Source organism: Colossoma macropomum, unplaced genomic scaffold (assembly GCF_904425465.1).
Source record: "Colossoma macropomum unplaced genomic scaffold, Colossoma_macropomum, whole genome shotgun sequence".
In the NCBI taxonomy this organism is placed as follows: Eukaryota; Metazoa; Chordata; class Actinopteri; order Characiformes; family Serrasalmidae; genus Colossoma; species Colossoma macropomum.
The window spans coordinates 12,090,289-12,117,966 of NW_023494792.1; the positions used below are offsets into that span (position 1 = coordinate 12,090,289).

A 27,678-nucleotide genomic window follows, 5' to 3' on the forward strand; every position below is an offset into this window, starting at 1 on the left:
AGTGGGAGATCAGCTCCGCTGCGGCAGGCGGCAGTAGAGGCGCCTGGTGGGCTTCTACAGCATGTAATAACAGTGTAAACAGTCATCTCTACGTGACACAGCACAGAGGAGAAAAACACACACACACCACACATTCAGACTCCGCTTTAGCCGACCGACTTTAGAGATTACATCACACCCAGCAATCGCTGCTGAGGGCAGCGGCCATTTGGGTAAATAAACACATTATTTGGAGCATTTTGCGCCTGGCATGAGATCTGTCCTACTGAAGTATCAGATACTGCCGTCAGCCCTGACACTGCATAGCTAACGCTAACGCTAACGCTAGCGGCTGAAGTAGGTCTCCCCCCCCTCCTGGAGTAGCTGTCAGTGTCAGGACTTGTTTGGTGTGTGAACTCGGACTCGGACATCGTGTTCTTTGCTGTGAGTAGGTTGTCCAAAATGTCTGACAGCTGCTTTGTTTGTTTCTAAACTAATTCACGTTACGGCTTGCCAGAGTGTTTTAGTACTGCTGTAGCAGCGTCGGTCGTTGTTGTTGTTGTTGTTGTTGGTGCGCCTGCGGTTTGCCACTGTTAGCAAACTAGCTGGCTCTCGCTTTCTACAGCATGTCATGTCCTCGTTCTCCGAACTGAGTATCTCCAAGATTATCTGTAAAAATAAGTTATCTACGTTACAGCTTCTCAGTAACGTTGACAGTTAGCTACGAGTTTGCTTACAGATAGCCGTTTCTTGTTGTCTTCTCTCTCTCTTCCTTGTCTTTTCTCTAGAACTCAGCGAAGATGTCCAGTACTTGTACGTCTGCTGTGAGGGTGCTTTTAAATACTGCACCGAAAGGTGAGTGAAGCGTTTGGGCTACAGAGTTAACTACACATTTAGATAATATTGGAATATTGAATGTCTCTCCTATTTTCACGGCCTCTAAATATTCCTCAGAATGTCTTGGGTTTAGTAAAGTTGTGAAATAGTCAAAGATTGTCCACCACCATAGAAAATAGCTTCTGTAGATTAAACTGGAGAAGGCGTATAAGTGGGTATTGTCATCAGTGTGATGTCAGTAGAATATGCTGGATTAGATAGTGGAAGGAAAAAAGAATGAATCTGATCAAATCCTCTAAGAAATCTTTCACGCATTAAAATTGTGTCATATGATGTTGTTAGCTGTAAGTTCTTTCTGTGGGGTAGAGAGGTGTTTGAGTGTTATAGCATACTTCTGGATGCTCATCTTAAGTGAAGCACTTCAAAAAAATCACAGTTCAAAGCTTAGTAGCTTTCGAAGAAAAATGTTTGATGTTTATCAGACGATACTCAAGGTTTCAATCGGAAGAGAAAAGTGGTATCTCTGCCATCTCTAATTCAAACCACAGAAGCAGAATCTTTTTTTATTAACACACATGACAAAATTGTGTCATGCTCTTATTCAGAAAATGTGAAGTGAGTAAATATCAGTTACCTAAAACTGTTAAATATTACATGGTCACCAGAGTCATGCAGTATGAGAGCCGTGGTGAAGAGTAAAGCTCCACAGAGAATTGGCTTTATCTTCCTTACACACATAGATGGAAAGGCAAAGAATATTAGAAGTTTGTCAGTAGTATAGCATTAATCGAATAGGTGTGGAAACGTTTGAAAAACAAGAAGGACAAACATGTTTAGCTTAACATGCGTGTAAACAGTTATGTCTGTTTAAATTGCATTTATCATAGACTGTGTTGTCTGAATTATTGGATTCAGCTTAAGGAACTATTTCTACTGTGGTTTCTTCTGAAATTGACTCTGATAAGTAGGTAATTTCACACCTACTCACTTAGGCCCTGCCTGGTCACTTAGTTGATTTCAGTGAACATTCTGATAAACTTAATTATTTGTGCCAAGCAACCTTGCAAAATTTCAAATCTCTGCTCTAATTAGTTTTTTGGTCATGAATATTTAAGGGCCAGCAAGACAGGGCACATTTTGTGTGCCTCTCCAAGATATTCTTTATATATATCCCAATAGCAATAAATACATGAGCATTTTTCCTGTCAAAATAGGAGAACAGACTTTCTGGAGCATTTTAAAGGTTAATTTGTAAATCCAGTGTTTTTTATTTTACAGTGTTTTTTATATTGAGCTTTTTAGCCAAATACCTCATTTTCATAAAGGAGTAAACAGCCTACACAATATGGATTTTCAGTTGTGAAGCTTACAGTGCAGCTTCAAGTATTGTATTAGGAAATAAATAATTCAGAAATTATTGAAGATGTAGGAATAATACATAAAACCTTTGGAAAAAAATACTTTGGAAACAGACTGAAAAATTCAAATTCAAAGATGAAATATGCATAATCAGCACAATCTGATTAAAAACTACATTGTCCAGTTAATTAACTTGTTGACTGCAATTATTAGCACAAAAGTAGTGGATGGACAGTACAAAGTTATTTTGTTGTACCCAGTCAATATTTCGGCGCAGTTCAGTTGTTCTCTATGCAGTTAACCTAAATGACCTTTGTAATAGCTGCGTTTTTGATTGATCTTTTTTCATGGAAATCCATGAAGCAACCAGACACTATCTAGGTGAGTTGCTGTGGAATGATCCATAAACATATGCTCAAATTTTCTGCATTTCCAGGATTTCCATGCTCGCGCATCCAGTTCTTTGCTCTCAGTAGACCAGTGTCCCGTGAAGCTCATCTACCTACAGCAGTGCAAATTCGATCGTTTTCAGAGACTGCGGTGTGTTTTGCCTCAAAGGAGAACACACCTAATAGTGGGTCCAGTGATGGAGGAAAGGTACGTTTTGTTCCAACACTTTTGCACTTGTTCAGTGCACAATTAGAAGAGCTTAATTGGAAGACTGCCTTTGAGCAGAACAGAAGTGATTGTTTCTTTCACATATAGCCTATAAATATAGCAGTATAGCAGTGGAAGAAGCACAGATATTTTGGATGACCCAGAACTTTCATGGACATTTTATGTGTATACTTGAATTTTACTGTGCTCTTTGTGCTTTATGTATGTATAGAAAAGTATGACTGAAATGGCTGGAAAGAGGTCAATGGGTTCAGGGGGCTCAGGTAAAGGAGGCAGTCAACTGCGTTGCCCCAAATGTGGAGACCCCTGCACACATGTGGAGACGTTTGTTTGTAAGTGCCTTTAATAACCTTCAGGATGCATTTGATTTTCCTCACTGTGAATATAAATTGAGTGTCATAACAGACCTTTTTATTTAAAGAATTGTTTTCAGTTCTACAGAAAATTCTATGTGTCTAATGAAGTTACATTTATGTACCTGTGTTCTGTATTGTCTTGACATAAACTAAAAATTCTCAGGAAATTTAGCTCAGCAGTGTGAAGCACCGATCTTATGTGCACTTGTGTGTATCTGCCACTTTCCAGCATCTACGCGATTTGTGAAATGTGAAAAGTGTCATCACTTCTTCGTGGTGCTTTCTGAAACTGACTCTAAAAAGGGTCTGAATAAGGAGGCAGAATCTGCCGCTGAGGCTGTTAAACTGGCGTTTGCTCAGAAACCTCCCCCACCCCCTAAAAAGGTACAATCCACTGCACCAAACAGTGAGAAGCATAGAATTCTAGCCTAAAATAGCATTTAGTATGTTATTTGTCGTGTTATGTAAAATTCTGTTGTGCAGAATTGCATCCCTCAGCCTCATCGGTTTGACTGAGTTCTTAATTTTGTGTCCTTTTTGTGTTCCCTCACTACAACACCCAGAATGCATCACACAAAAATATCAGTAAATAGCAATAAAGAAATACTGACTGCTACTGTAGCCACTGATGTAGAAGCTAAGAATTACACATGATTTTCAGCTTTGCAGAAATAACTTCCTGGCTTCTGCAGTTCCACACGGGAGTGCTTGTAGTTTCTCCCTTCTTTAAGATACATTATCAGAAGGATAATTTTTAAAACTGGGAAATCTCACTCTTGAGATTATTGCGACACCACTGTAGGAAATGAGTAGGCATGTTTGCAATATAAATAGCAATGGGTACATTTTTCCCCAGAGTGGCCAGAGTGTCCTTCTGACTTAACATTTGTGTAAACAACTAAGAAACTTTGAGGTGACAGTAATGAAAAGTGGAAACCAAGACCTAAGCTATACTTTGTGTTTTGCTTCTTTGCAGATCTTTGCCTACCTCGATAAATATGTTGTTGGCCAGTCATATGCAAAGAAAGTGTTGGCGGTTGCAGTGTACAACCATTACAAACGGATCTACAACAACCTCCCAGCAGGAGGCAGACAGCAAGTGGAGGCAGAAAAGCAAAGTTCTCTGACTCCCCGAGGTTAATGCCATCTTATATTTTTATAGCTCAGCTTGTTGATAAAACGTTTAATTAGCTTTTTCTGCTGCGTTTGATTTGTATGAGGTTTTTTAAAGCCAAAATTCTTGAATAAAGTATGTGGTTCACACTCATCAAAGACATGAAAAATACATTTTATTAAGAACCATTCAATACATTTTATGTAAATATGTCTTAATAAAACATGCTTTCATTTAAGGCAGTAGAAAGATGCTGCCTGCCATGTTGCTAAAGCTGGCTCTTCTGGTTCCTGGTCCTGCTTCTCCTGGGCTCCTGGCACTTAGCCAGTGAATATTGGGTTGATTTTACTCCAGCTGGCCCAAAATCTCATTTCCAGGACAAGCAACTAATGCTTATCTTTATCCCCCGCCAGTGTCACAGACCTTTCCATGTAGTAGCTTTAAGTAAAATAATTTCTCCTTTAATTTTGTAGAACTTGAGATTAGAAGACGAGAAGATGAATACAGATTTACAAGTAAGTATTTTTTTTTAATCCACTGACAATATTTTACTCTTTTGCCTCCTGAAATTACTAAGTATTGATTTTTGTTGCAACAGTGCTAAACTTTCTAGACACAACATGATTGCTCATTTTAACATTAATAATCGGTGTAGACATGCAATTTCATTCATCTGTGATTGTATGCTACTGATTGCATAAGAGTACATATAAAAATATGTTGGTTCATTGCTGACCTCTATGCAGAGGGATAAAATATCCTAGTGACCTAGTTTATGCATGCAGTAACTCCACACTGCTACTCTGCTAACTCTGATAACTTTATTTATAGGACGTGGGCCGGCAGGAGATTTACACTGACCTGTGGCCTACAGGTTATAGAAAGTAGGGCAGACGTATGACATAATTTTAGTGTCGTTCACTGCATGTATTAAGAGCTATAAAATGTTAGTTACAAATCAGTCCTGTTCATAAATCGTTGTGTTATCATGAATGTAATTTGTTGCTGTCACACAAAAATCATGTTTCCACTTGTAATGTTTTTTTTTCATGCTTTAAAAACTCCAAGTACCCTTTGCATTGTGTTAAAGTTTCATAATGAATAAACCAATAAAAATGGTCCTAAATTACTTTAAAAAAAATCTTATTACGTTAACTTTCATTACAGGTTTTATCCTTCTCCTGTAAAGTTACCATTGCAGAGAAACAAGCCTTTGTTCCATCAGTGACCAATTGTTTTTTTATATATATATATATATATATATATATATATCAGTGTATGATAAACATATGAATACAGATAGCCAAATTGAGAAAACAGCCCCATATAACAAAGACCAAACATGTGTTTTCAGTTATTTTGTTTGCGAGCCAAAGCCACAATGACAAAGCCGATTATTGAATTGCTCAGTCACACTGTCATTTCTACTAAATTTTTGTTTTCAGTCCATCAAAAACAGTGACCATGTGTGCATCTGCTTTCTATAACTAAAGTATGTGTTGACATGACCATGTTTGTCAACAGAGTTGCTTCAGATTGCTGGGATCAGTCCCCATGGCAATGCTCTCGGCGCTTCTGTTCAGCAGCAGGCCGCTCAGCAAGCTCCTCAGGAGAAAAGAGGTGGGGAGGTGCTGGATTCCACCCATACCGACATCAAATTGGAGAAGAGCAATATCGTGCTGTTAGGCCCTACTGGATCTGGTGCGTTGTTAACATTGTCTTAAAAATCATTACCCCTTTTAAGAAATTTAAATCATTCCCTGTTCCTGGAACCATTTTAAGTGCTGAAAATAAGGATTTCATCAGAGTCCATGATGTTCCATTACTTTAAAAATATATCATCACAATCCTTAGAGATTTCAAGCCTTGTCGTGTGCCTCAAACGAACATTTAGCAAGCCAGAGTAAAAAAAAATGTATGTCCAGAAAAGTTTAACGTTTTGCTAATGTCTTGCTCTCCAGGTAAAACCCTTTTGGCGCAGACTCTGGCTAGGTGTTTGGATGTTCCATTTGCCATTTGCGACTGCACTACCCTGACTCAGGCAGGTTATGTAGGCGAGGATATTGAGTCTGTCATCGCCAAACTGCTTCAAGATGCCAACTACTCAGTGGAGAAAGCCCAGCAAGGTGGGTCCTTTTGGAAAGCACAAAGGCCATGTCATTTCTGTGTCTTAAGCATACTTGAGCATGTCACTGTATTCCGCTCATCTCAAACATTAAACAGAAGTAGCTTCTGTGTATGCAATGCATGGTAACCATAAAGATGATCTAGCTGATTATCAGACCTAATGCTCAGCATTAGCAGCACGCTGTTTTAAAAATAACAGTTTTCTGCAAATATTACAGCAAGTTAATGCAAGAATGGGGTCCTCTAAGCAGCTGGCTCAGAAACTGAAAATTAAACTAATTAATGCCTACAAAGTAGGGAAAAGGCTATAAAAAGGTATCAAAGTACTTTCCACTCACAATTTCTTACTGTCTGAAATTGGAAGGCATCAATACCATTTTTTTCAGACACAGTATGAATACATATTTTTTTATTAGTCGTTGATACAGAGTCCTATACTGTAATGGATTAGCTACTTAGAATTTAGTAGTTGTTGGTGTAAAAGAGTGCAGTGTACTGTAACAGGTAAATAATTTAAGTCTAGCTGATTTTAAATTAAGTACACTTGCTATGCTGCGTTAGTTAACTTGGATGCAGTAGCATTTCAGTGGAGAAGCGCTTCTGTACAGATGTAAAGAAAAGTATGTTTCACAGTTTTGATGATCCTCATCTGTCTCTTTCAACAACAGTCTCTGTAGCACAGTGACAGCGGGAATCACATCCGAGGCTAGTGCATCCGATGAGCTCACTTGTGTTTTACATCTTGTTGAAGTCTTAACATTGTTTACCTGGTTGAGCTGTAGTTGAAAGTATTCTAAAGCCAAACATAAACTATGCCATTTTAGAAATGTTGCTCTAAATGGTCTGTTGTGTACAGACAAAGCCTATGATTTATATGCTCACCCTGTACAAAACACTCAGTCCGATTGACATGCTTTATGAAATGCAGCCCCTATAGACAGTTCTGTCTATGGACAATTTCCAGTAAAAGCTGTTTCATTCAAAATTACATGCTGCCTCTCTGAGTACTGAGCAGACATGCTGAGAAACCGAGCTACAGCAGCTTGGCTAACCACACTGTGTACTGGAATATACATGGTGGGACAGTACTGTTTCTCTACAGCCTGTTTTACAGAGATGGTTTAAAAAATCGCAGTATTAATGTTTGTATCTTGCAATTCTGTTTGGTCAAACAGGACACTTTGGTAGCAAATGTTGACTTTTTCACCTCCGTTTAGCTGGCCTATGTGTTTCAGCCTGGAGAAGCGGTAGTGATTGTGTTTGTATATGTTTAAGCACAGTGAATTCCTGCAAGGAATTTGCCAAGGCAGAATGTTTAAATTTCCCAACGACTTTCTGTCTGACTGCCAAAGAAGTGAGAGCATCTGTGAAAGCAGACCCTCATTCACTGCCAGTTTGGGTCGTTTGTTCATTAGCACAGCAGTGTACACTCAGCTTATGTCACATAGTATCAGATGGTATCGGATGTTAGTATTGGTGCATTTTATGAGGTTGAGTAAATGAGCATGGTATCAGTATCGCTACATCCCTAATCGGAAATGACGTTAGCAAATGGCAGTTAAGGGCAACTGTTGAAGTCAGGGCAAGTTCTTAAAGACCAAGAAAACTCTCACATAGAACTGCCTGTATGCTGTTTTGCATACAGCTGTGTTTGTTGAGTTGCCATGCTCTGGTTGACTGGTACTGTCTTGAAACTGCTTTATCGACCATCTAAATAATATTGAGATGTTTTTGTAAGGCACAAGGCTTTAACTTTCACAGCTCTCCCCGAGGTGGAAATCGTGCTAAGCAAGTAATACCCTCACTGGATTTAAATCAATCTAGTTGTGTGCTGCGGTTGTCAGCATAGCAGAGTCTTATGAACATACAGCTGTGTTTTAGACTGTATACTTCTCTGTAAGTGGTGATAGACATATGGAAACATGAAATGCTCACCCTGACTTCAGTAAGTTTGTATAATGAATTGTACACATTTTGAACAGCATCTCTCTCTCTCTCTCTCTCTCTCTCTCTTTCTCTCTCTCTCTCTGTCTCTCTCGCTCTCTCTTTCTCTTTCTCTGTCTCATGCAACCTACAGGAATCGTATTTCTGGATGAGGTGGATAAAATTGGCAGTGTTCCAGGAATCCATCAGCTCAGAGATGTAGGGGGAGAAGGCGTCCAGCAGGTGTGTATATATAGCAGTCACATCTCACGGTGTGATGTAATTCCCCACTGCCACGTACTCGCACTGAACTATTTCATGATTTGGGTGGGTGAATGGTAACCATAACAAGGATATAAATGAGTTTAGAAAGTGGAAGTTTCTAAAAAAGCAATGCCTAGGAATGAAGAACTATAACAAGAACACTTGTCTGATTTGTTGACCAGTTAGCACAGCTTCACGTGGGCAATATGACAGTATTATATTGTCATTACTGTGACAAATTTTATCATCATGATAAACTATATGCTTTACTGAGCATATTGTGGACATCGTCCATACTTGAAGAACACTAACCAACCGCATGTTTCATTACAAGCATCAGCATATCCTAGAGCCCTGTTGCATGAATTTAAAATACAGTGTCCATTTCATGTATTGCGAAATTTGACTGGGTCTGTAATATTACATATAAAGACTATATTAGCTAGGCTCTAGTGAATAGTGGGACAGGAAAACTGTTTCATACATGGTTGTCAATCATTAGCTTAAAGAGCAAGCAGTGGTGTATTGTAGGGATCCATAATGAGTTCCAGTAACTGAAATACTTTGAATCAATGTACAATATGGCACTGATCTAACCATAAAGTGCAGCACATTTATTGTACTCCAGTGTTATTGTGTGTAAGCAGTGCTTTTAAGTCCTCTGGTCCAGCTCAAGCTAATGGCTGTAATTTGATTATTGTCCTCCTAATGTAATAATTTCCCTTAGAAGGGTGTATTTTTCCACAGTTGTAATAAGGCAGCAAAGCACACATTCATTTAGGCTAACTACCCGAAAGTCCACCTAAAGAGTGTGATGATTTGCAGGCTAATGGCAACAAAGCAAGCATCTACACACCCGGATTGAATCTAGCTGAAGATAAAACTGAAAGCTGTTTGAGAACACTGAAAAAGTGTGTCCATCAGTGTATTAATCCTGTTCTTCACCCTAATGGTTAGGCTTTATTTCATACAAAAGTTCATAGGTTGGTTTGTTTCTCTGCTCAGGGTTTGTTGAAGCTCCTGGAGGGGACAATTGTGAATGTTCCTGAAAAAAACAGCAGAAAGTTGCGGGGAGAAACTGTGCAAGTCGACACAACCAACATCCTGTTTGTGGCATCAGGGGCCTTCAATGGACTGGACCGAATCATTAGCCGCAGGAAGAATGAGAAGGTGAGTAATATGCATCATCATCATCATCATCGTTAACCGCTTAGTCCAGCTAGGGTCGCGGTAGCAGTTGTGAGAGCAGAGAATCCCAGATGACCCTGTCCCCCACAACTTCCTCCAGCTCATTCCCGGGGACCCCAAGCTGCTCCCAGGCCGACCTGGAGATATAATCCCTCCAGCGCATCCTAGGACGACCCCGGTCTTGTCCCGCTAGGCCGTGCCTGGTACACCCCCACCGGGAGGCGTCCAGGGGGCATCCGGATCAGATGCCCGAACAACCTCAGCTGGCTTCTCTCAATGCGGAGGAGTAGCGGCTCTACTCCGAGCTCCTCCCAGATGGCCGAGCTCCTCACCCTATCATATAGAGTGTAGCCCGCCACCCTGCGAAGAAAGCTCATTTCTGCCGCTTGTATTCGCGATCTCAATCTTTCGGTCATTACCCATAGCTCATGACCATAGGTGAGGGTCGGGATGTAGACCGACCGGTAAACAGAGAGCTTCGCCTTACAGTTCAGCTCCCTCTTCATCACTACAGTCCGGTACAGCGACCGCATTACTGCTGCCGCCTGTCCCAGCCTGCGGTCGATCTCACGATCCCTCTTCCCATCACTCGTGAACAAGACCCCGAGATACTTAAAATCCTCCACCTGGGGCAGGTCCTCTCCCCTTACCTGGAGTGGGCATGCCATCCTTTTCCAGGCTAAGCCCAAGGACTCAGACTTGGAGATGCTGATCCGCATACCAACCGCTTCACACTCAGCTGCAAACTGCTCTAGTGCGAGCTGGAGGCATCCATGTGATCCAGCCAAAAGAACAACATCATCTTCAAACAGCAGAGACGCCACCCTCCGGCCTCCACACATAATGCGCTTCTGACCACGGCTACGCCTTGACACCCTGTCCATGAATATCACAAACAGGAGTGGAGACAGGGCACAACCCTGGCGGAGTCCAACGCTAACACTGAAAGAGTCAGACTTAATGCCGAGTATACGAACACAGCTCTCACTCCGGGAGTACAGAGATTGAATGGCCCGGAGTAGCAGCCCCGGCACCCCATACTCCCGGAGGACCTCCCACAAGATATCTCGGGGAACATGGTCGTAAGCCTTCTCCAAATCCACAAAACACATGTAGACTGGGTTGGCAAATTCCCATGCCCCCTCAACAATCCATGAGAGAGTGAAAAGCTGGTCCATTATTCCACGGCCAGGACGGAATCCGCATTGTTCCTCCTCAATCTGAGGTTCAACTGTCGGTCGAAGTCTCCTTTCTAGCACCTTGGCATAGACTTTCCCAGGGAGGCTGAGCAGTGTGATACCCCGATAGTTGGCATACACCCTCCCGTCCCCTTTCTTAAAAATAGGGACCACCACCCCATGTCTGCCAGTCCAAGGGTACTGTTCCCGAGGTCCATGCAGTATTGCAGAGGCGGCACGCCCACGACAGCCCCACAATATCCAGCGCCTTAAGCATCTCCGGACGAATCTCATCCACCCCCGGTGCCTTGCCACTGAAGAGCTTGCCAACTACCTCAGTGACCTCCACCAGGAAAATGGAGCTTGACACACCAGAAGCCTCTGGCCCTGACTCCCGTGAGGGAGGCATGTCTCCCAGATTAAGGAGTTCCTCAAAGTGCTCCTTCCACCGACCGACAATATCCTCATTTGAGAGTCTCTCCACCCCTGCCGAATACAGCTTGGGCGCAGCCACCCCGACCACTCCTGAGTCGCCGGACAGTCATCCAGAACCTCCTTGAGGCCGACCGAAAGTCTTTTTCCATGGCTTCTCCAAACTCCTCCTACACCCTGGATTTTGCTTCTGTCACCGTTGCGGCTGCCACCTTTTTTGCTTGTCGGTACCTGTCTGCTGAGTCGGGAGTCCTTCGGGCCATCCAGTCCCTAAAGGCCTCTTTCTTCAGCTTGACGGCCTCCCTCACCCCCGGTGTCCACCAGGGGGTTCTTGGGTTACCGCTCTGACAGGCACCAACAAGTAATATAGTAATATAGAATTGTAGGCAAAAGTTTGTCGCCGTGGTCAGTGAAAATAAGTTGACACTTCCTCTACAGTGTATATGCTTCTACACATTTTAAACACAATTACTGTTTATTTGCTGAATTTAACATTTTGAGGGGGAAAACCCATGAAATGTGGTCAGACTCAAAGTTAGGGTACGTTTAATATTTTTTGTTATAATTTTACTATTTGTTAAACTCAGCAAGTAAATAGAAAGTGTGCACACAAATTGTGAACTAAAATTCAGAAATTTAGTTTTTCTTGATTGTGACAGCCTTAAAATGCATCCTTTCTCATAATCTTTTCACTTTGAATGTTGAAACATGTTCACTGCACATAAGTTGTCTTTTTTAATTATCAGCATAAACATAGTTCAATGACTCTGAATCCTGGTCTGCTGCAGTATCTTGGTTTTGGCACACCTTCTAACCTGGGAAAGGGGCGTCGGGCGGCAGCCGCAGCAGATCTGGCCAACAGCTCAGGGAGTGAGACAGACGCGGTGGCAGAGATCGAGGAAAAGGACAGGCTCTTGAGGCACGTGGAGGCACGAGACCTCATCGAATTTGGCATGATCCCTGAGTTTGTGGGAAGACTGCCCGTGGTGGTGCCCCTGCATAGCCTGGACGAGGAGACACTGGTGCGCATTCTCACAGAGCCTCGCAACGCCGTGGTGCCGCAGTACCAGGCCCTCTTCAGCATGGACAAGGTGAATATGTCCCTTTGTCACTTTTTCTCTCTCTCTTGAACACACTAGGGCTCTAACAATTGGTCAGTAAAGTTGATTAGATGTCAACAATGTTGATTATAGAAAAAATGAAAAAAACTTTCCAATACTCTGTTATGTTCATATGATATACACATTCATTTTAATGGTTTGCAGCACACTGCAGGAAGCATTGGGGGTGATATGGCTTCTGTTTCTTTGTTGCATCTTTAAATAGGAAAACACATGTCAGACGTGTGCTGGTTACATTTTTTTTTGTCTGATGTGCATTGGCATCACTGGCACGTCACAATGATGTAAGCCGTTATAATATTGTGGGAGTGAAGTGGCTGCAGTTCTCATAGCCCGGCAGCACAGTGGCTCATCATCAGCTTTGTGCGCAGTGAGACCGTTTGATGATGACAGAGCTTAATCCTCATTGCCTAGAAGCTCAGCCGACAACCATGTATACACAGCTGCACAATAGGGGACGTAGCCAATCAAAACATGAAGTGTTTGTGTTTATTATTCTCATATGAAAAATTTGAATTTACATTCAGTAGAGAAACATTAGATCTGAAATGCGAACGTCGCTAGAGTTGCCAGCTCACGTGGGATGCTGCTGGTAAATCTGTCTGGCTTGATGGCTCTCTTCTCAGCCCCTCCCCAACCACAACCAGCTACTCATGCTGGGTGCCGGGGCAAGGTGCAGTTCATTTCGAACAAACCCATTAAGGTGGAACACAGAATGATGGTGGGACCTTAGAAGGCATAATGGTTTAGTTTGTTGATTATTTGAATAGTAGGCAGCAGATTTATAGATTAGGGAAATAATCATTCATTGCATGCTAGCCCTGTTACAAGTTGCTATTTTGACACTGTGACAGTTTTAGTGCATCAATTTGTATTGAATTTTGTCTTTTTTTATATGTTTTCAGCACTTACCGAAAAGAAATAGCTGAGAATATTGATAGGAGGCTTATACTAACTGTAAGCCACAGGCTGAGGAAAATCTCAGTTGAAAGCCATGGCACCTTTCTCCAGTAACCTTGCATGGCAAGTAATGTAGTAACACCATATATAAGCTTAAACCACAGAAAGTAAACGTAATTGTGTTTTTGGTCAGAGACTTGTGGTTTTCTTTGTTCCTGGTATGGTTTGGTAGTTCTTGCTTTAGGCTTAATAGGTCACACTTTAACTGCCACTAAATCACTTCTTGTTAAAAATATGGCTGAAGTTTGTTGTGTTAGGTCAGCATGCAAGCTACTATTAATGTAGCCTACTGTTGTGTTTAGGCTATTAGTTTGGCCTATATACTAAAGATAAAAAAAGATTAATCAAATGCTAAATAAACATCAGCAGCTCTAGCACATACAACACAAATCAGTGCCAGAGCCTCCCATCATAGACAAGCCTGGCTCTCATCTGAATGGTCAAAATACAGTGCTATCCTCAAATACTGGCATCCCTGGCAAACATCAGCAAGACAGGCTGTAAAAACCATTCTTTATTGCTTATTCTTTTGATCATTCAAAATATTAACAAAAATGACCCTTTATTTGAAGTACAGTAATCTTATCAGGACATAAATATTTTTTTCTCAAAACTATGTGCGCCACAGTTGTTTGCACCCCTTCATTTAGTACTGTGTGCAGCCTCCCTTTGCAAAGATAACCACTCTGAGTCTTCTCCTTTAATGCTCACTGAGACTGGAGAACACAGGGCAAGTGATCTTAGACCATTCTTCCATACAGAACCTCTCCAGAACCTTCAGATTCAGAGGTCCACACTGTGCACTCCCCTCTTCGTCTCATCCCCCAGGTTTTCTATGGGGTTTATGTCAGGGGACTGGGGTGGCCAGGGCATAACTTTAATTCTGTGGTTATTGAACCATTTTTTGTGTTGATTTTGAAGTGTGCTTTGGATCGTTGTTCTACTGGAAGAGGCAGTCAAGTTCGAATTTATTTCTGGTGGTACTTGATGGAGTCCATGATACCATGTGTCCGAATAAATTGTCCAGGGCCTTTGGAAGAAAAGACCCCCCAACATCACAGATCCGCCACCATACTTTACAGTGGGGATGAGATACTCTTCTGCATGGCTATCTTTGTGTTTTCCCCAAACTTACCTCTCATGTTGCTAAAAACCTCTATTTTGGTCTCATCTGACCATAAAACACGATCCCACTGAAAGTTCCAGTAACGTTTCGAAAACTTGACAGCAGAGGTTTCTTCTGACAACCCACCCCAAACAACTTGTGGTTATGTAGGTGGTGTTTGATTGTGGTTTGGGAGACATTCAGTCCCCAAGACCTAACTAATTTCTGCATTTCCTGTCTGTGATGCTGGGAGATTCTTTGTCCACTTGAACCATCCTCCTCACTGCACGTGGGGTCAGCATAGACAGATGTCCCCTTCCCGGCAGATTCATAACATCTCCACTTGTTTTAAACTTCTTAATTATGACCTTGATATTGAAAATGGGTATTTCCAATTGTTTTTTTTATTTACCTGTAGCCATTTCCTGATTTGTGCAGCTCAACCTTTTGTTGCCCATCACTGCTGTTTTCTCTGGTCCTTCTCATAGTGATTGAGGATGACTCAATGATGAATTTGGCCTGTATTTCATCTTATATGTATTCCCTAGTGAAACAGGAAGTCATGGCTGACCATTTAAGTGTTCCTAATTGCTCAGATGAACTTAAAACATAAAATATGAATGGGAAGGAGTGCCAGTAATTGTGGCACACATAGATTTAAGAAAAATATTTCATGACAAGATTAGAAGGTTATATTTTTGTTAATAATTTGAATGAAAGATCCAAAGGATAAGCGATTGAGAATATTTTTTACACTTTATTTTGCTTATGATTACCAGAGTTGCCAGTATTTGTGGAGGGTACTGTAAGTGTTTATATGCACGTTCTCTTCAGAATGGCAGATAGTATTTTGCATACACTGTGGGTGATAAGAGTGCTCTCTGTTTCAGTGTGAGCTAAATGTGACTCCGGATGCACTGAGGGCCATTGCCAGGTTGGCTCTTGAGAGGAAGACTGGAGCTCGAGGCCTCCGATCTATCATGGTAAACCACACGCACCCTCTTTGCCGCCATCCTTTTTTCCTTTTAACTGGATTTATTCACAGTCTGATGCCTATGTTATCTTTGTCAGGAGAAGCTGCTGTTGGAGCCCATGTTTGAGGTGCCACACTCTGACATCATGGCTGTGGAGCTGAATAAGGATGTGGTGCTGGGCAAGAGCAAACCATGCTATATCAGGTAAACCTGGTGCACGTCTGCTTCAGTGTATTTGCCACATGAAGCAACATTTCCATCTTTTTGCCAAGTTTTGGACTAGTTCAGACCCAGCCTACTTATTAAGAAAATAATACAAGCCCATTTCCAAAAAAGTTGGGACACGGTGCAAAATGTAAATAAAAACAAAATGCAATGATGTGCAAATCATTTAAACTCTATATTTAATCGAAAATAGTACAAAGAGGAAATATCAAATCTTGAAACTGAGAAATTTTATTGTTTTTTTGAAAAATGAATTTTTAATTTGATGCCAGCATCATGTTTCAAAAAAGTTGGGACGGGGCAACAAAAGACTGGTAAAGTTGTGTAATGCTAAAAAAACACCTGATGGTTGATTGGCAACTGGTCAGTAACATGATTGGGTATAAAAGAGCATCTCAGAGAGGCTGAGTCTTTCAGAAGTAAAAGATGTGAAAGATGGCACGGTCAAACAAGTGCAACAATCCAAGAATAACATTTCTCAGCGTAAAATAGCAAAGATCTTCTGCTTTTCATCATCTACGGTACACAGTATCATTAAAGATTCAGAGAATCTGGAGAAAACTCTGCATGCAAGGGACAAGGTCAAAAACCAGCATTTGCTGGCCATGATCTTTGGCCCTCAGGCTGCACTGCATTAAAAACAGACATGATTCTCTAGAGGAAATCACTGCATGGACTCAGAAACACTTCTGAAAACCACTGTCTGTGAAAACAGTCCGTCGCTGCATCCACAAATGCAAGTTAAAACTCTAAAACACAAAGAAGAAACTGTACATGAATAGGATCCAGAAATGCTGCCACCTTCTCTGGGCCTGAGCTCATTTAAAATGCACTGAGGTGAAGTGGAAAAGTGTCCTGTGGTCCGACAAATCAACATTTGAAATTCTTTTTGGAAATCATGGACACTGTGTCCTCTGGGCTAAGGAACACTCAGCTTGTTATCAGTGCACAGTTCAAAAGCCAGTATTCATGATGGTATAGGGGTGCGTTAGTGCACATGGCATGGGTAATGTGCACATCTGTGAAGGCACCATTAATGCTGAATGATGTATAAATGTTGTGGCAATATATGCTGCCGTCCAGATGACGTCTTTTCAGGGAAGGCCTTGCTTATTTCAGCAAGACAGTGTCAAACCACATTCTGTATGTATTACAACAGCATTGCTCCGTATTAAAAGAGTCCAGGCGCTAAACTGGCCTGCCTGCAGTCCTGACCTGTCACCACTGAAAACATTTGGCACATTATAAAATGAAAAATACAACAAAGGAGACCCCGAACTGTTGAGCAGCTGAAATCCTATGTTATGCAGGAATATGTAATCAGATGCACATGTAATATCTCTGCCCACATTGTGCACATTCACCATTTTGCGTGGCGTTCCCTCAAATACATATGCGTGAGGAAGAGAAGCACATTTTGCATTGCACCATAGGCCATTACCTGCATGCTTAGGCTCCTACGGCAGTTTTGTACATAACACGTGGACAGAACGTGTCCGATTTGCACCTTAAAATGGGCCAAAAGGCTTAGTACGTTGAGCCTGGAGTGTTTGAGATAAACATGTATAATGTGGGTATGTGTATTATGTTCAGGGCTCCAGCTAAGGAGACCACAGAAGAGGAGTACGACTCTGGCATCGAGGAGGAGAACTGGCCGAGACAGGCAGATGTTGCCAACAACTGATAATGCAGCTGTGAAGTATTTCAAGATTTTTCCGAGCTCTGCAACACAAGTCACTCTGAATAGAAAAGTACCATTTTTCTGGCCTGCCCAGAGACAGGGGACCTCAGCTAGCAGGGATGTTTAACTCTTTTAAATGTCAGCTGAACAAAGAGCAGTGAAGTAGACCTTCTAATTACCTTCTGGTCCCAGTGTTCCCATAACCTGTAAAAAAGAAAAAAACATGTACAGAGCAAGACTACACACACTAGTACAGTGGGCCCTAAGGCTCATTTGCAGACTTTGGGGATTGTTAACCTTTTTATATATCTACAGATAATTCTATATTGTTCACAATAAGATTTTGCGGGTGATTTTGTTTTTCTTTTGTGAATGCACAATGGAAGGAAAGGGAACGATTGCCCTGAATGGGATCATATTATACACTTGAAGGCATACGGCTAGGAATGTTGAATTTTAAGGTTTCTTGGTGCACATGACACCAACCAGCTTTCCTTTTCTCAACAATAGTATTCCAGGCCGCCATAACAGCCAACCAGTTTCTCTTACCATCTGTTTTAACCATGCTATTGATTTATACAAATGCAGTGTAAAATGTGAAGCTGCTCTAGTCTTGTAGATTTATTTTTAAACTACCTATAATTTAACCAAGGAAACCGATATAAATGATTGTGATTTTAAAGTCCTTGTAAGCACAGGAACAGAATGAGGTTCAAAGTATCGAACCTTTTTTTCAAATGTGTTACAAACACCTGTCTCCATACTAGATGTACTGTATGTTTGTTTGTATCATACCTGAGGCACTCTGGACTGGACTATCTCATAAGGGTTAGTCGATCTCAGTACTGCTTGTGGTTTAGAAATACAACCTGCACATGCGCACACGCACACCTGAGTACACTGTATTCTATGACACATAGCAGTAGTGTTTTAATCAAGATCACACTGAGATTACTTTCACCTTGCTCATTTCAGTTTTTCTTTATTCTTTAAGTGAAATTTTTAAAATTCAAATGTCAACAGACCACCACAAAAGCCATTAAGTTTAGATTCTCAAAGATTTATAGATGTATTTGTTTAAAACATAAATAAAAAGCTATGTCTCTGTAACTTTTTTTCCTGTTATCACTGACCATGCAAGAACCTTTTATCACATACAGAGATTCAAAAATGAAAATGTACTGGACTTTTGTACGCAATGTACATGTTGAACATACAGGGGGCAGTACACAACAAGTTCTCCAATCTAGTGGTCACCCCTGCCTCCTGGAGATCTACCTTCCTGTCTGGTCCCAGGGCTAATCTGCCACACTGGCTCTAACTGATCAGCCTTTTTTTCAGGGGGCTTTTACCAAGTTGATAAAGAGTTTTGAGGTTTGTGTTGTGATTTTGATGGTATTTCTGCCTTCTATTTATTGAGTCAGATCAAATGACCAAGCTCATCAATAAGAGCCAGCTCTTTCAGCTCCCAAAATCACCCTGGGTTAGTGATGTTATGATCAGTGATGATCACTTAAAGCAGGTGTGTCAGGTTTTCTTCCCAAAACGCAGAAGAACCCATGATTGGTTGTTCGATTAAACTAGTGGAATCAGGTGAGCTCCTGCTTGACTGGAAAACCTGCATCCACACTGGCCTTTTGTGCATAAGATTGGACACCTCTCACTTAAAGTGTTCAAGGAAATCTTACTCTTAATCAACAAAATAACATTAATTTGCACTGTGTTTGTCACAAGAACTATTAAATAAATGTACAAACAGCAAGACACTACATGACACGCATCAGCTTAGCAAGCAGCAATGCAATCAGAGCCTAAGCTACAAGTCTGAGCCAAGCACTTTTCACCATTATTGCTAGATTTGGCTGTAAATCATTAATCTGTGTCAAACAAATTTCATTGGATGCATTTGTATGTGGTGAGCATCATAAGGCCTAACTTCTTCTCATCTTCATTTACCCAAATAAACAAACAGTTAAACAATATTATATCAGTATTCACTTGAAAGAGCCAACTTGCTGGCAAATGACTCATCACTAGTAGCAGTTGAACTAAGCAGGAAGTTAGATCTCCAGGTGCTTCAATTAATACAGAGACATTTTTAAATCAGTGTACTCCTAATTTTTCCTTTAGGATGATAAACTTCTATAGAGTTATGAAACAATTTATGAAGCTTAAGTCTGTCAAGCATTTTTTTTCTCGTTTTATAAGCTCCAGCTTTCTGTACATGAGAAAACAAAATAATATTTATATATTCCTTACAAATAGTGGTCCTAGAACTATTTATCTAGTGTGGAGTCCCTGAGACAAACTATAGAGGAAAATAGACCTTGATGTTCTGCAGAAGTTTTGCAGCCCAGTGCAGTGGCAATCCTTTCTTTCTCTTAGTGATACTTCCTCTCTGCTGACATCCTCCTCAGCACCTCACTGCTGAACTGGTAGGTCAGTTTCTTCTTGACCTTTTTGACCTCTCCCGTCTTGCCGTAATTGCGTAGGGCCCTGGCCATCTTCTGATAGGTCATTCTCTTCCGGTTGCCCTTCTGCATCCCCCAGCGGCTGGCTAGAGCCTCCTTGTGTTTGGAAGAGAACTGAAAGGTGCCTCTCTCTCTGTCCACCCACCAAATGCAGTCTTTCATATCCCCATCTCTTAGCAGTTCCAAGAGGAACTGATAGAGGCGCATTTTTCTTTTGTTGCCTGGAGGATCAAAATAAAAAGACTGAAGACACTCATAGCTACAGAGATATAACTCTTTTATCCTGTTCGGCATGGTGAGTTTTATCCATGTTGTGCTTATGCGAAGAAATTAATTTGATTATTGTTCTGAAAATAAACAAACAAACAAATCGAGGGCTACTGCGTAATTTTAAGTACGTTTTTTGCCTTGTGGTCCTGTCATCACCTCTCTTATGAACCTCATTCTTTCTTTACCATGTCCCTGCACAATAGAAAAGCATAAGAGGCCACGAGTAAATGATTTGTGAGCACGGAACCTGAATGGAAGACAACAAGGGAGAATCCAGAAAGGCACAGAATCAAGGAAGCATCAAATGTCTTTTGGAAGCTCTTGTAAAGCTGTGGAGTTGTGCAGAAAAATTCCAGCACGTTTGTGTTTTGCTGATGCAGGTGGGGAAACACTGGCTGAGTGGTCCCTCTGAATTCCCCAATGAATCTACCATGTTATTGCCACCTATTGATTTCAAGAGCCACAGGAAATACCTACAGTGCCCCCCAGAATTATTGGCACTCTTGATAAAGATAAGCAAATGTCTTTGCTGTTCATCAACTTGATCATAAGCTGAATTATGACAAATCAAATTTTTCAGTGAGGTAAAACTGTACAAAGAAAACATTTTATTGCTCATTAATTTGGCAGTTATGTATATGAGTCAATAAAATTGTCATTAATACTCATTTTGCTCATTTTGGCATTTTTATATCTTTACAAATTGTGAAATGGTCAAGTCTCTGCCACATCTAAATTTGTGAAGATCATTCTGGTCAACTGGACACTGCAGAAATGGTATTTTGGCAAGTGAAGTCTTCTTAAATCTAGTTGATACATCTAGTATTTCTCATTTCGAGATTGTTATCTGAGAATAAGAGTAATATATAATAAATAAATAATATAATGACTATTCCTTTAGATGGAACTTATATTGAACAAGAGTATTATTAGTATTTGGTTTGATTACAAATTGAGTTTTAAAACTCCTAGAAAAGTACTTTATATTTACGTTATTAAACAGAAATAAGGCCTGTTTACCCTGATTTTGCAAGTATAAACTAACAGAGGCTATCATTCTTTCTGTTATTGATTATTGATCATGGTGAGGTCATCCATAGACATTGGTCAGTCACATACTGCCTGCCTGTCATTTTTTTTATCCCCATAACTAAAGACCCTTAATCCCTAAAAATCCCAGGCTTAATACATACTAAGGTTTATTATTCAGTAACCACAGGGACTTCAATGCAAACTGGCTAAACTATTCCTAGGTTATAGAAGTGTGTAGTAAAACTTTGGGCCTGCCGGTGGCTTAAAGGGTTTAAGGGGTTAAAGCGCACAGCACTGCACTCTACTAGAACATGGACTGACATTTCCCAATGTAAGCAGAAGACAGTGGGTTAAAGTGGGTTAACACCTTATCATATCATCACTCCTTGTCTGGAGCATAACAAATTCCTAGAGTAAATACAAACACTGATGTGGTCAAATCTAAGTATACTGTCATCGTCCTGGATTAACTTACAGTAGGAGTAGCAGATAGATTCACTTGACTGGAAGCAGTTTCAGAGAGCTTGAGTAGTCTGCACTGAGAACGATTTTAGCAATGAAGACTGGTTAACATTCTCTGCGCACCTGAGTTCTTTCATATCTGTAGAACAGCATTATTTTGTGTGTCCTAAATCAGTGCATATGATACATACATGAATCCCATGCAAGAAAAAGGTTCTGCTGCCCTTTGCCTCTTAGATATGTTTTTAGAATCAATTGGTGAGATGAACGTCTAAACAACTGCAAAGTTTCTAAGAGCATGATGACACAGATCTTAATAATATTGTGCTGAAACTATTCAACTATTCAAAGAAGCTATTCAAAGGGATATTCAGAATTTATTTCAACAGTTTTAACACTGAACATTTTGGTAAACTAGGTTCAGGGCTATCAAAGCAGGTTCACCATCGTTTTTAGACGTTTTCAAATGTGGTTTTCATTTGTATGAGTGCCGATGAAGATGCTGAACCATGCTACTGAACACATTCATTACTAACCTGTCATGGTGCTGGAGGTGCTTGCATGCTGATCCTCATGGTCCTCTTCCCCCTCAGACACCTCGAAGGGTGGGCTGCGTCCCCCTGTGTCTTCATCATCTGTGCTGCAGTGGGCAGGAGGGGAGCGCTGGTACAGCGGGTGAGAGACGTATGCAAACTGTGGACCAATATTCGTCAGTCACTTTGTTTCAATAATCAAACAAAAAAGATTAAATCTGACAGATTTTATTCTTTATAAATCCACATTGTAAGTATTGAGTAATCCCTCAAGCAGCCAGGACCCTCTGACAGACCCAAATATTTATTACACGCTTCTATAACTAAAGAATAACTCATCCATTTTGCATTGTAGTCCATGTAGTTACTGTGTAACAAGCTTGTAGGATGTTAGAAGAAGACTTTTAAGACATTTTGCACATGAACATAATTTGGATCAGTTGGTTGGAGCAATTTTATGTAGATTTTTCTAACATCATGGGAATCTGATTATGGCAACTATTTTTGTGTAGAGTTTCAGTTTTCGTCTGACCACTGTTCATCCTACTTTGATATAAAAAAAAAAATCTAAGAGAACAGAATACTGAAACAGCATACTTGGAAACCACAGAGTTACTTTAAAATGAAAGAGGAACTGTTTGCAAAAGCTATGGGTTGACAAAAAATAAAAGATGCAAAAGAATGTGACACTTTGTTGTTTTGCACCAATGCAAGGACAAATTCACTTTAACTTAAAATCTGTATCTTTTTCCTATTACATTTTCTGTCCTAATTCTAAATTCTATTTTTCTATTTTCTGTTGCACCTAAAATAAAGCAGTACAATAGTTTTAGTATACTGTGTTGATTTGATTATCCATTTATTAAATCCACAAGCTAAATAAAGTACTTTCCAATGTGCTGAAAAGTTAAGATTTTTTTCTTGCACACTCTTAAAAAGATGTTTTTTCAGGGCTTCTTTAGTGAAGGCAGTGGTTTTATATAGAGCCATGAACACTCAAAGAACAATTTGCATGCTTGAATGGTTCTTTGCATGGTGAAATAGTTCTTCAGATTGAGGGAGAAAGTGTTGTACACTGTTCTATGTAGACTCTATATGGAACAATATAAAGAACAATGTGCAGCACATTCTTTATCAGTCTGAAGAACACTTTCACACTTTCAAGGACCATTTATGCATGGTTCTTTGAATGTCCATGGCTCTATATAGAACCTTTGTCTTTAAGTCAAGTCAAATTTATTTGTATAGCGCTTTTTACAACTGATGTTGTCACAAAGCAGCTTCACAGAAATCCATTTAGGACTCTTTACTAAAGAACCCTTGAATCTTTTCTAATAGTGTAGATTTTTCATTTCGTTCTGTTGTGTTAATAAATATTGTCTGCTCTACAGAGTTTGATTTTCTGTGATTTTCTGCCTAAACCATCATAGTTGAGTTACTCTGCTTCAGACAATACCTGTGAATTGTGTGTGTGTGTGTGTGTGTGTGTGTGTGTGTGTGTGTGTGTTTGTGTGTGGGTTATGTGCAGAGTTGGTCTGCTGTGTGTCCCTGATTGAGCCACGGCAGTGGCCACAGTCCTCAGTCAGGAAAAGACAGCGTTGAGCAATCAGTCTCAGTGTCTGCAGTGTTTGAGAGTTTCTCAGAGCAGAGGCCTCCTGTCACATCCTGCTCACAGCTCATCTCTATAGTGTCTGTCACGCTGTTCATGCTCCTGTCAATGATTCATTACCATCATACAATACCAGATATAGTTGCTGTCACGCAAAAGCCTTTTTTTTTTTAAACTTTTTTTACATCATTTGAAAACTCCAGTTACCAACAGTAATTGTGAATTAAAATGTGCAGGACTGATTTCTCTTTAGAGAATGTGTTAACTTATTTTCACTTATGAAATCTACAAAACGTCATTTGACCTGGGGGCACCCAAACTTTTGTATACCATTGTATGTATTTATATTTATGACATTCATTTCAATAGTGAAATTTGATCATTAGTGTAAACCAGTTACAGCAAATTAAATATCAGTGCCACAATGATGAGCAATTTAAATGTTTTGTCTTTTCTGTTCATTATAGCTATCTTGTTAATATATTAATAACAGATATGGTTGTTTTAAAAAATCGTGCAGTCAATATCAAATTCACACAATATGTGGACGTGATTGGTGATGAGGTTCAGGCCAAGTGTGTGATGATTTAGGCATGCAGTTTACATAATGCTAACTGGTCGGTGGCTTTAAGCCTCCATTACTTGTTAAGCTACATTAGCCTTGCTGATCCACTGCAAAACTAAAGCAAACTTCAGATCGCAAACATGTCTTGGCTGATTGGTTGTGTTTGGGGTGACGGGTGAAAACTGTGTAAATTAGATTTTTTGGTGAACTATTAATTTAACCCTATTTAGATAATTAATGTAAGACTACCGACCTGAGGAGGAACCCCAGGCAGAAGTGGCCCCAGGCCTGAATCCAGAGTGGGGTGGTAGGACTCCAGACCGACACAGCAATGTGGGGCAGGATGCAGTTCTGTTAAGTAATTACTTTGAGGGACCTCCAGCTCACTCTGGTGAGCATGAACAGTGTGGTAGTCCCAGCCACTCTCTAGATAAATAAAGAGAGAGAAAGATTGTCATTTATAGTAAAGAAGAGTACGCAGCAAAATCCCCAGTGTTGATTTTAGTCTTCACATGTTTATTTGTGTCCATCTGGACTTCTGTGAAACTTGTAGGTGTTCATTCAGCACTGGGGATTTTGCAGTGATAAGCACCCACCCACACACACACACACACCCACACACACACACACACACAGATACGCACACACACTTTCTAAACTGCTTATCCTTCTGGGTCACAGGGGGTGCTGTAGTCTATGTGAAGAGCAGAGAACATCAGTTTTTTTATTTGTATTGACCTCTCAGGCATTAACACTACAACAGTAGAATAGATAAGTCCACACAACATAGACACTGTGAGCACAAATAATGAAGAATAAAAACCATCAAAAACAATAAATAAACAATAATAAAAAAATAAAAAGTAAATCTGATAAGTCTGAGTCAATATGTTTTAATGTTTCAGATGCAAACTGTCATGGGACAGCAATAAGCAATTAGTCTGGCAGTCTATGTAATGCAGTAATGCAATAATAATAATAATGATATATATAAATAATAAATATATTAGTCTTTTTAGTTTGTTAAGTAAAATGTAATGCATTTTATTCTTGTGGAAATGAATGGTGAATCTCAGTGATTGACAGTAGGCCTCATCCTATAATATTCTGTACTATACCCATAATCCTCTGGTCCAATTCTGTCATTTACTGGAGTATTTTATACCATGAAGTGGTGTCCTCTGTAAAGTTAGTGTGAGTGCTGCCATACATGGTTGACCAATCATGGGCGATCAAGGACAACAGTTTGGGACTGTTGGGTTGCTCCAGTGTTTATATCATTGTAGAGTAGATGATATTGCTAATTATCACCACCATTAGCAGGTGTTCAATGCTAAGCTATAATCTATAAACAGCATTCTATCATAGGTGCTGTCTCTGTCTAGATAAATGCTCAGCTGTAGTTTTCTTGGATTCCTCTGATATGACAGGGACAGTGGACAGCCTACAGCCTACAGCTCATTTTGAGTTAATCATGATTGTGACGTCACAACCACAAGCACATTTTTATAGGACTGCCCACTCAGTCCACATCCATTTAGCTGGACAACATTCATGTGGAAGCGACAAGAAGCATCATAATAGAAGACTTAGAAGGTCTTAGCAGAGTTATTGGAGCAGAAGATTTGACAGAAAATTATAAGATTTTGTGCTGCAAATGCATCACTCCAACCTCACATATGAGTCTAAAAGGCACTGTTTTTAAGAGGTTGTAAATGGTAACGTAAAATGAAAGAGGGCTGGTTTTGGTGTATCAACCAACACAAATGTTTTAAGTGAAAAATAAATATAAGCATACAGAACATGGGTCCTATTTTATTTACAGTTCTTCATCATCTTATTTGTAGGCAGTAGAGAGTGCTTCCATCCCATTGGTGTACATCCATATTATCCTGGCAAGAGCATCTCTGTGTATTCATTTTGATCAGTAGAAAAGTCAGTGGAAAATTCACCCCAGTCAGTCATTTCAGACAGTGAGTTCTTGCTCCACAGTGTCTATGTGATCATTTTAACGCAGGTGGCAGTCTTTATCTTCTCGTAAACAGGAAGGAGTGTGGTCAGACTTCCCAAAGTGCGTGAAATGGAGCAGCATCCACTTTAAATGGCGGTATGACAACAGTCCAGTGTCTTTAGTACTAGGCAGCTTCAATGTGTGTTTTTAATATGAGCCATCATCAGGTCAGTTCAGTCTGCTTTCATTTGGCATGAAGCCTATAAGCCCTAAGTCCAGGCCAGCGAGCCCAAACTTTTATTATACACTATAGCTTAAGAGTAACTCATGTAGTTTGCATTGTTTTCCATGTAAATACTAAATAATAAGCATGTATTAAGCATGGGATTGTAAAGGGTTAACTAGACTTATTTGCTTTCCAATTAATATTTGATGTTTCCACATTTAGATTTTTTTATAATAAGCTTGGCATCAAATATCTCAACAAAATGTTCTGATAAATATTTTGCTTGTCTGAAAGTTGATCATAATCATTAAATTCCATAAACAGCTATTTAAAAACAATGTGTCTGAGGCCAAAATACTATTCTAAGTAAATACCAGAAAAAAGAATGAAAGTTGAAAATGATTCAGTTTATTTGTTATTATTATTATTAATAATAATAATAATAATAATAATAATATATTTTTAATAACTCACCAAAATGACCATCTGGATCGCTTGACAGGTATGGGTAAAAGTCATACGGTGGCCGACAAACTTGATCATACGCAATCATTTCTTCTGGTGACTGAGTTTGAGGACAAAGAAGCAAAATACAGGAAAGTTCAGGGCAGTGCAGGGTGCAGTTTAACAAAAAATAACTTACTAAATTACTTTTATTCTCCTTTCTTTGCTTATAGTTAATTTTAGGTCATTATAAACATGGTTATCCTTTTGAATTGAAATTATCTACTAAATAATCAACGCTCACATTTGCCCACAGTTGTTTTTACAGTAAATAAATACTGCAGGCAGATATAAATGGTACTTATCACAATTAAAATGTACTTACAGGTGAAATGACACAGCCCTCCATTCTGTAAGATGTACTTCTCAGACATGCACTACCCGCTGCACTTCTCTCTGTTTTGTGGTTACTCAGAGAACATTGCATAAACTGAGCAACTTCTCAAGATCTTTATCCTTTATCCTTTTTATGCGAATGTGTTTTAAAAGCACTCTTTCTCCAGTTCTGCTGCTAATACAGAAAAGAAAACGAAATGGCCACAAATCCCTCTGACAGTCTGTACTTTATTGTTCCTGACTGACTCCACGGTGAGTTCCTCATTCTGATAGGTCAG

At 40.0% G+C, this 27,678-nt stretch overlaps 2 protein-coding genes across 3 annotated transcripts; one reads left to right on the top strand and one right to left on the bottom strand.

Annotated features, from left to right (window-relative positions):
- Positions 1-72: 72 nt before the first annotated feature.
- clpxb (caseinolytic mitochondrial matrix peptidase chaperone subunit Xb) lies at positions 73-18,551 on the top strand. 2 transcript variants are annotated; one of them, XM_036575993.1, is made up of 15 exons: positions 73-423; positions 768-834; positions 2,612-2,772; positions 3,005-3,125; positions 3,379-3,533; positions 4,126-4,285; positions 4,737-4,778; positions 5,788-5,964; positions 6,225-6,389; positions 8,468-8,556; positions 9,583-9,747; positions 12,164-12,466; positions 15,452-15,544; positions 15,633-15,739; positions 17,354-18,551. In XM_036575993.1, exons 2-15 carry the CDS (start codon positions 780-782, stop codon positions 17,442-17,444), a joined length of 1,884 nt encoding a protein of 627 aa, XP_036431886.1. In that variant the 5' UTR covers positions 73-423; positions 768-779; the 3' UTR covers positions 17,445-18,551. The 2 variants fall into 2 exon arrangements, with proteins under 2 accessions (XP_036431886.1, XP_036431887.1); XM_036575994.1 differs by having other exon boundaries at positions 80-212; positions 17,354-17,786.
- Positions 18,345-27,650, bottom strand: spi1a (Spi-1 proto-oncogene a). Its single transcript, XM_036575995.1, has 5 exons — positions 27,390-27,650; positions 27,035-27,125; positions 24,637-24,809; positions 22,213-22,369; positions 18,345-20,133 (listed from the first exon to the last, which is right to left on the bottom strand). Exons 1-5 carry the CDS (start codon positions 27,489-27,491, stop codon positions 19,823-19,825), a joined length of 834 nt encoding a protein of 277 aa, XP_036431888.1. The 5' UTR covers positions 27,492-27,650; the 3' UTR covers positions 18,345-19,822.
- Between the last annotated feature and the right edge of the window lie 28 nt (positions 27,651-27,678).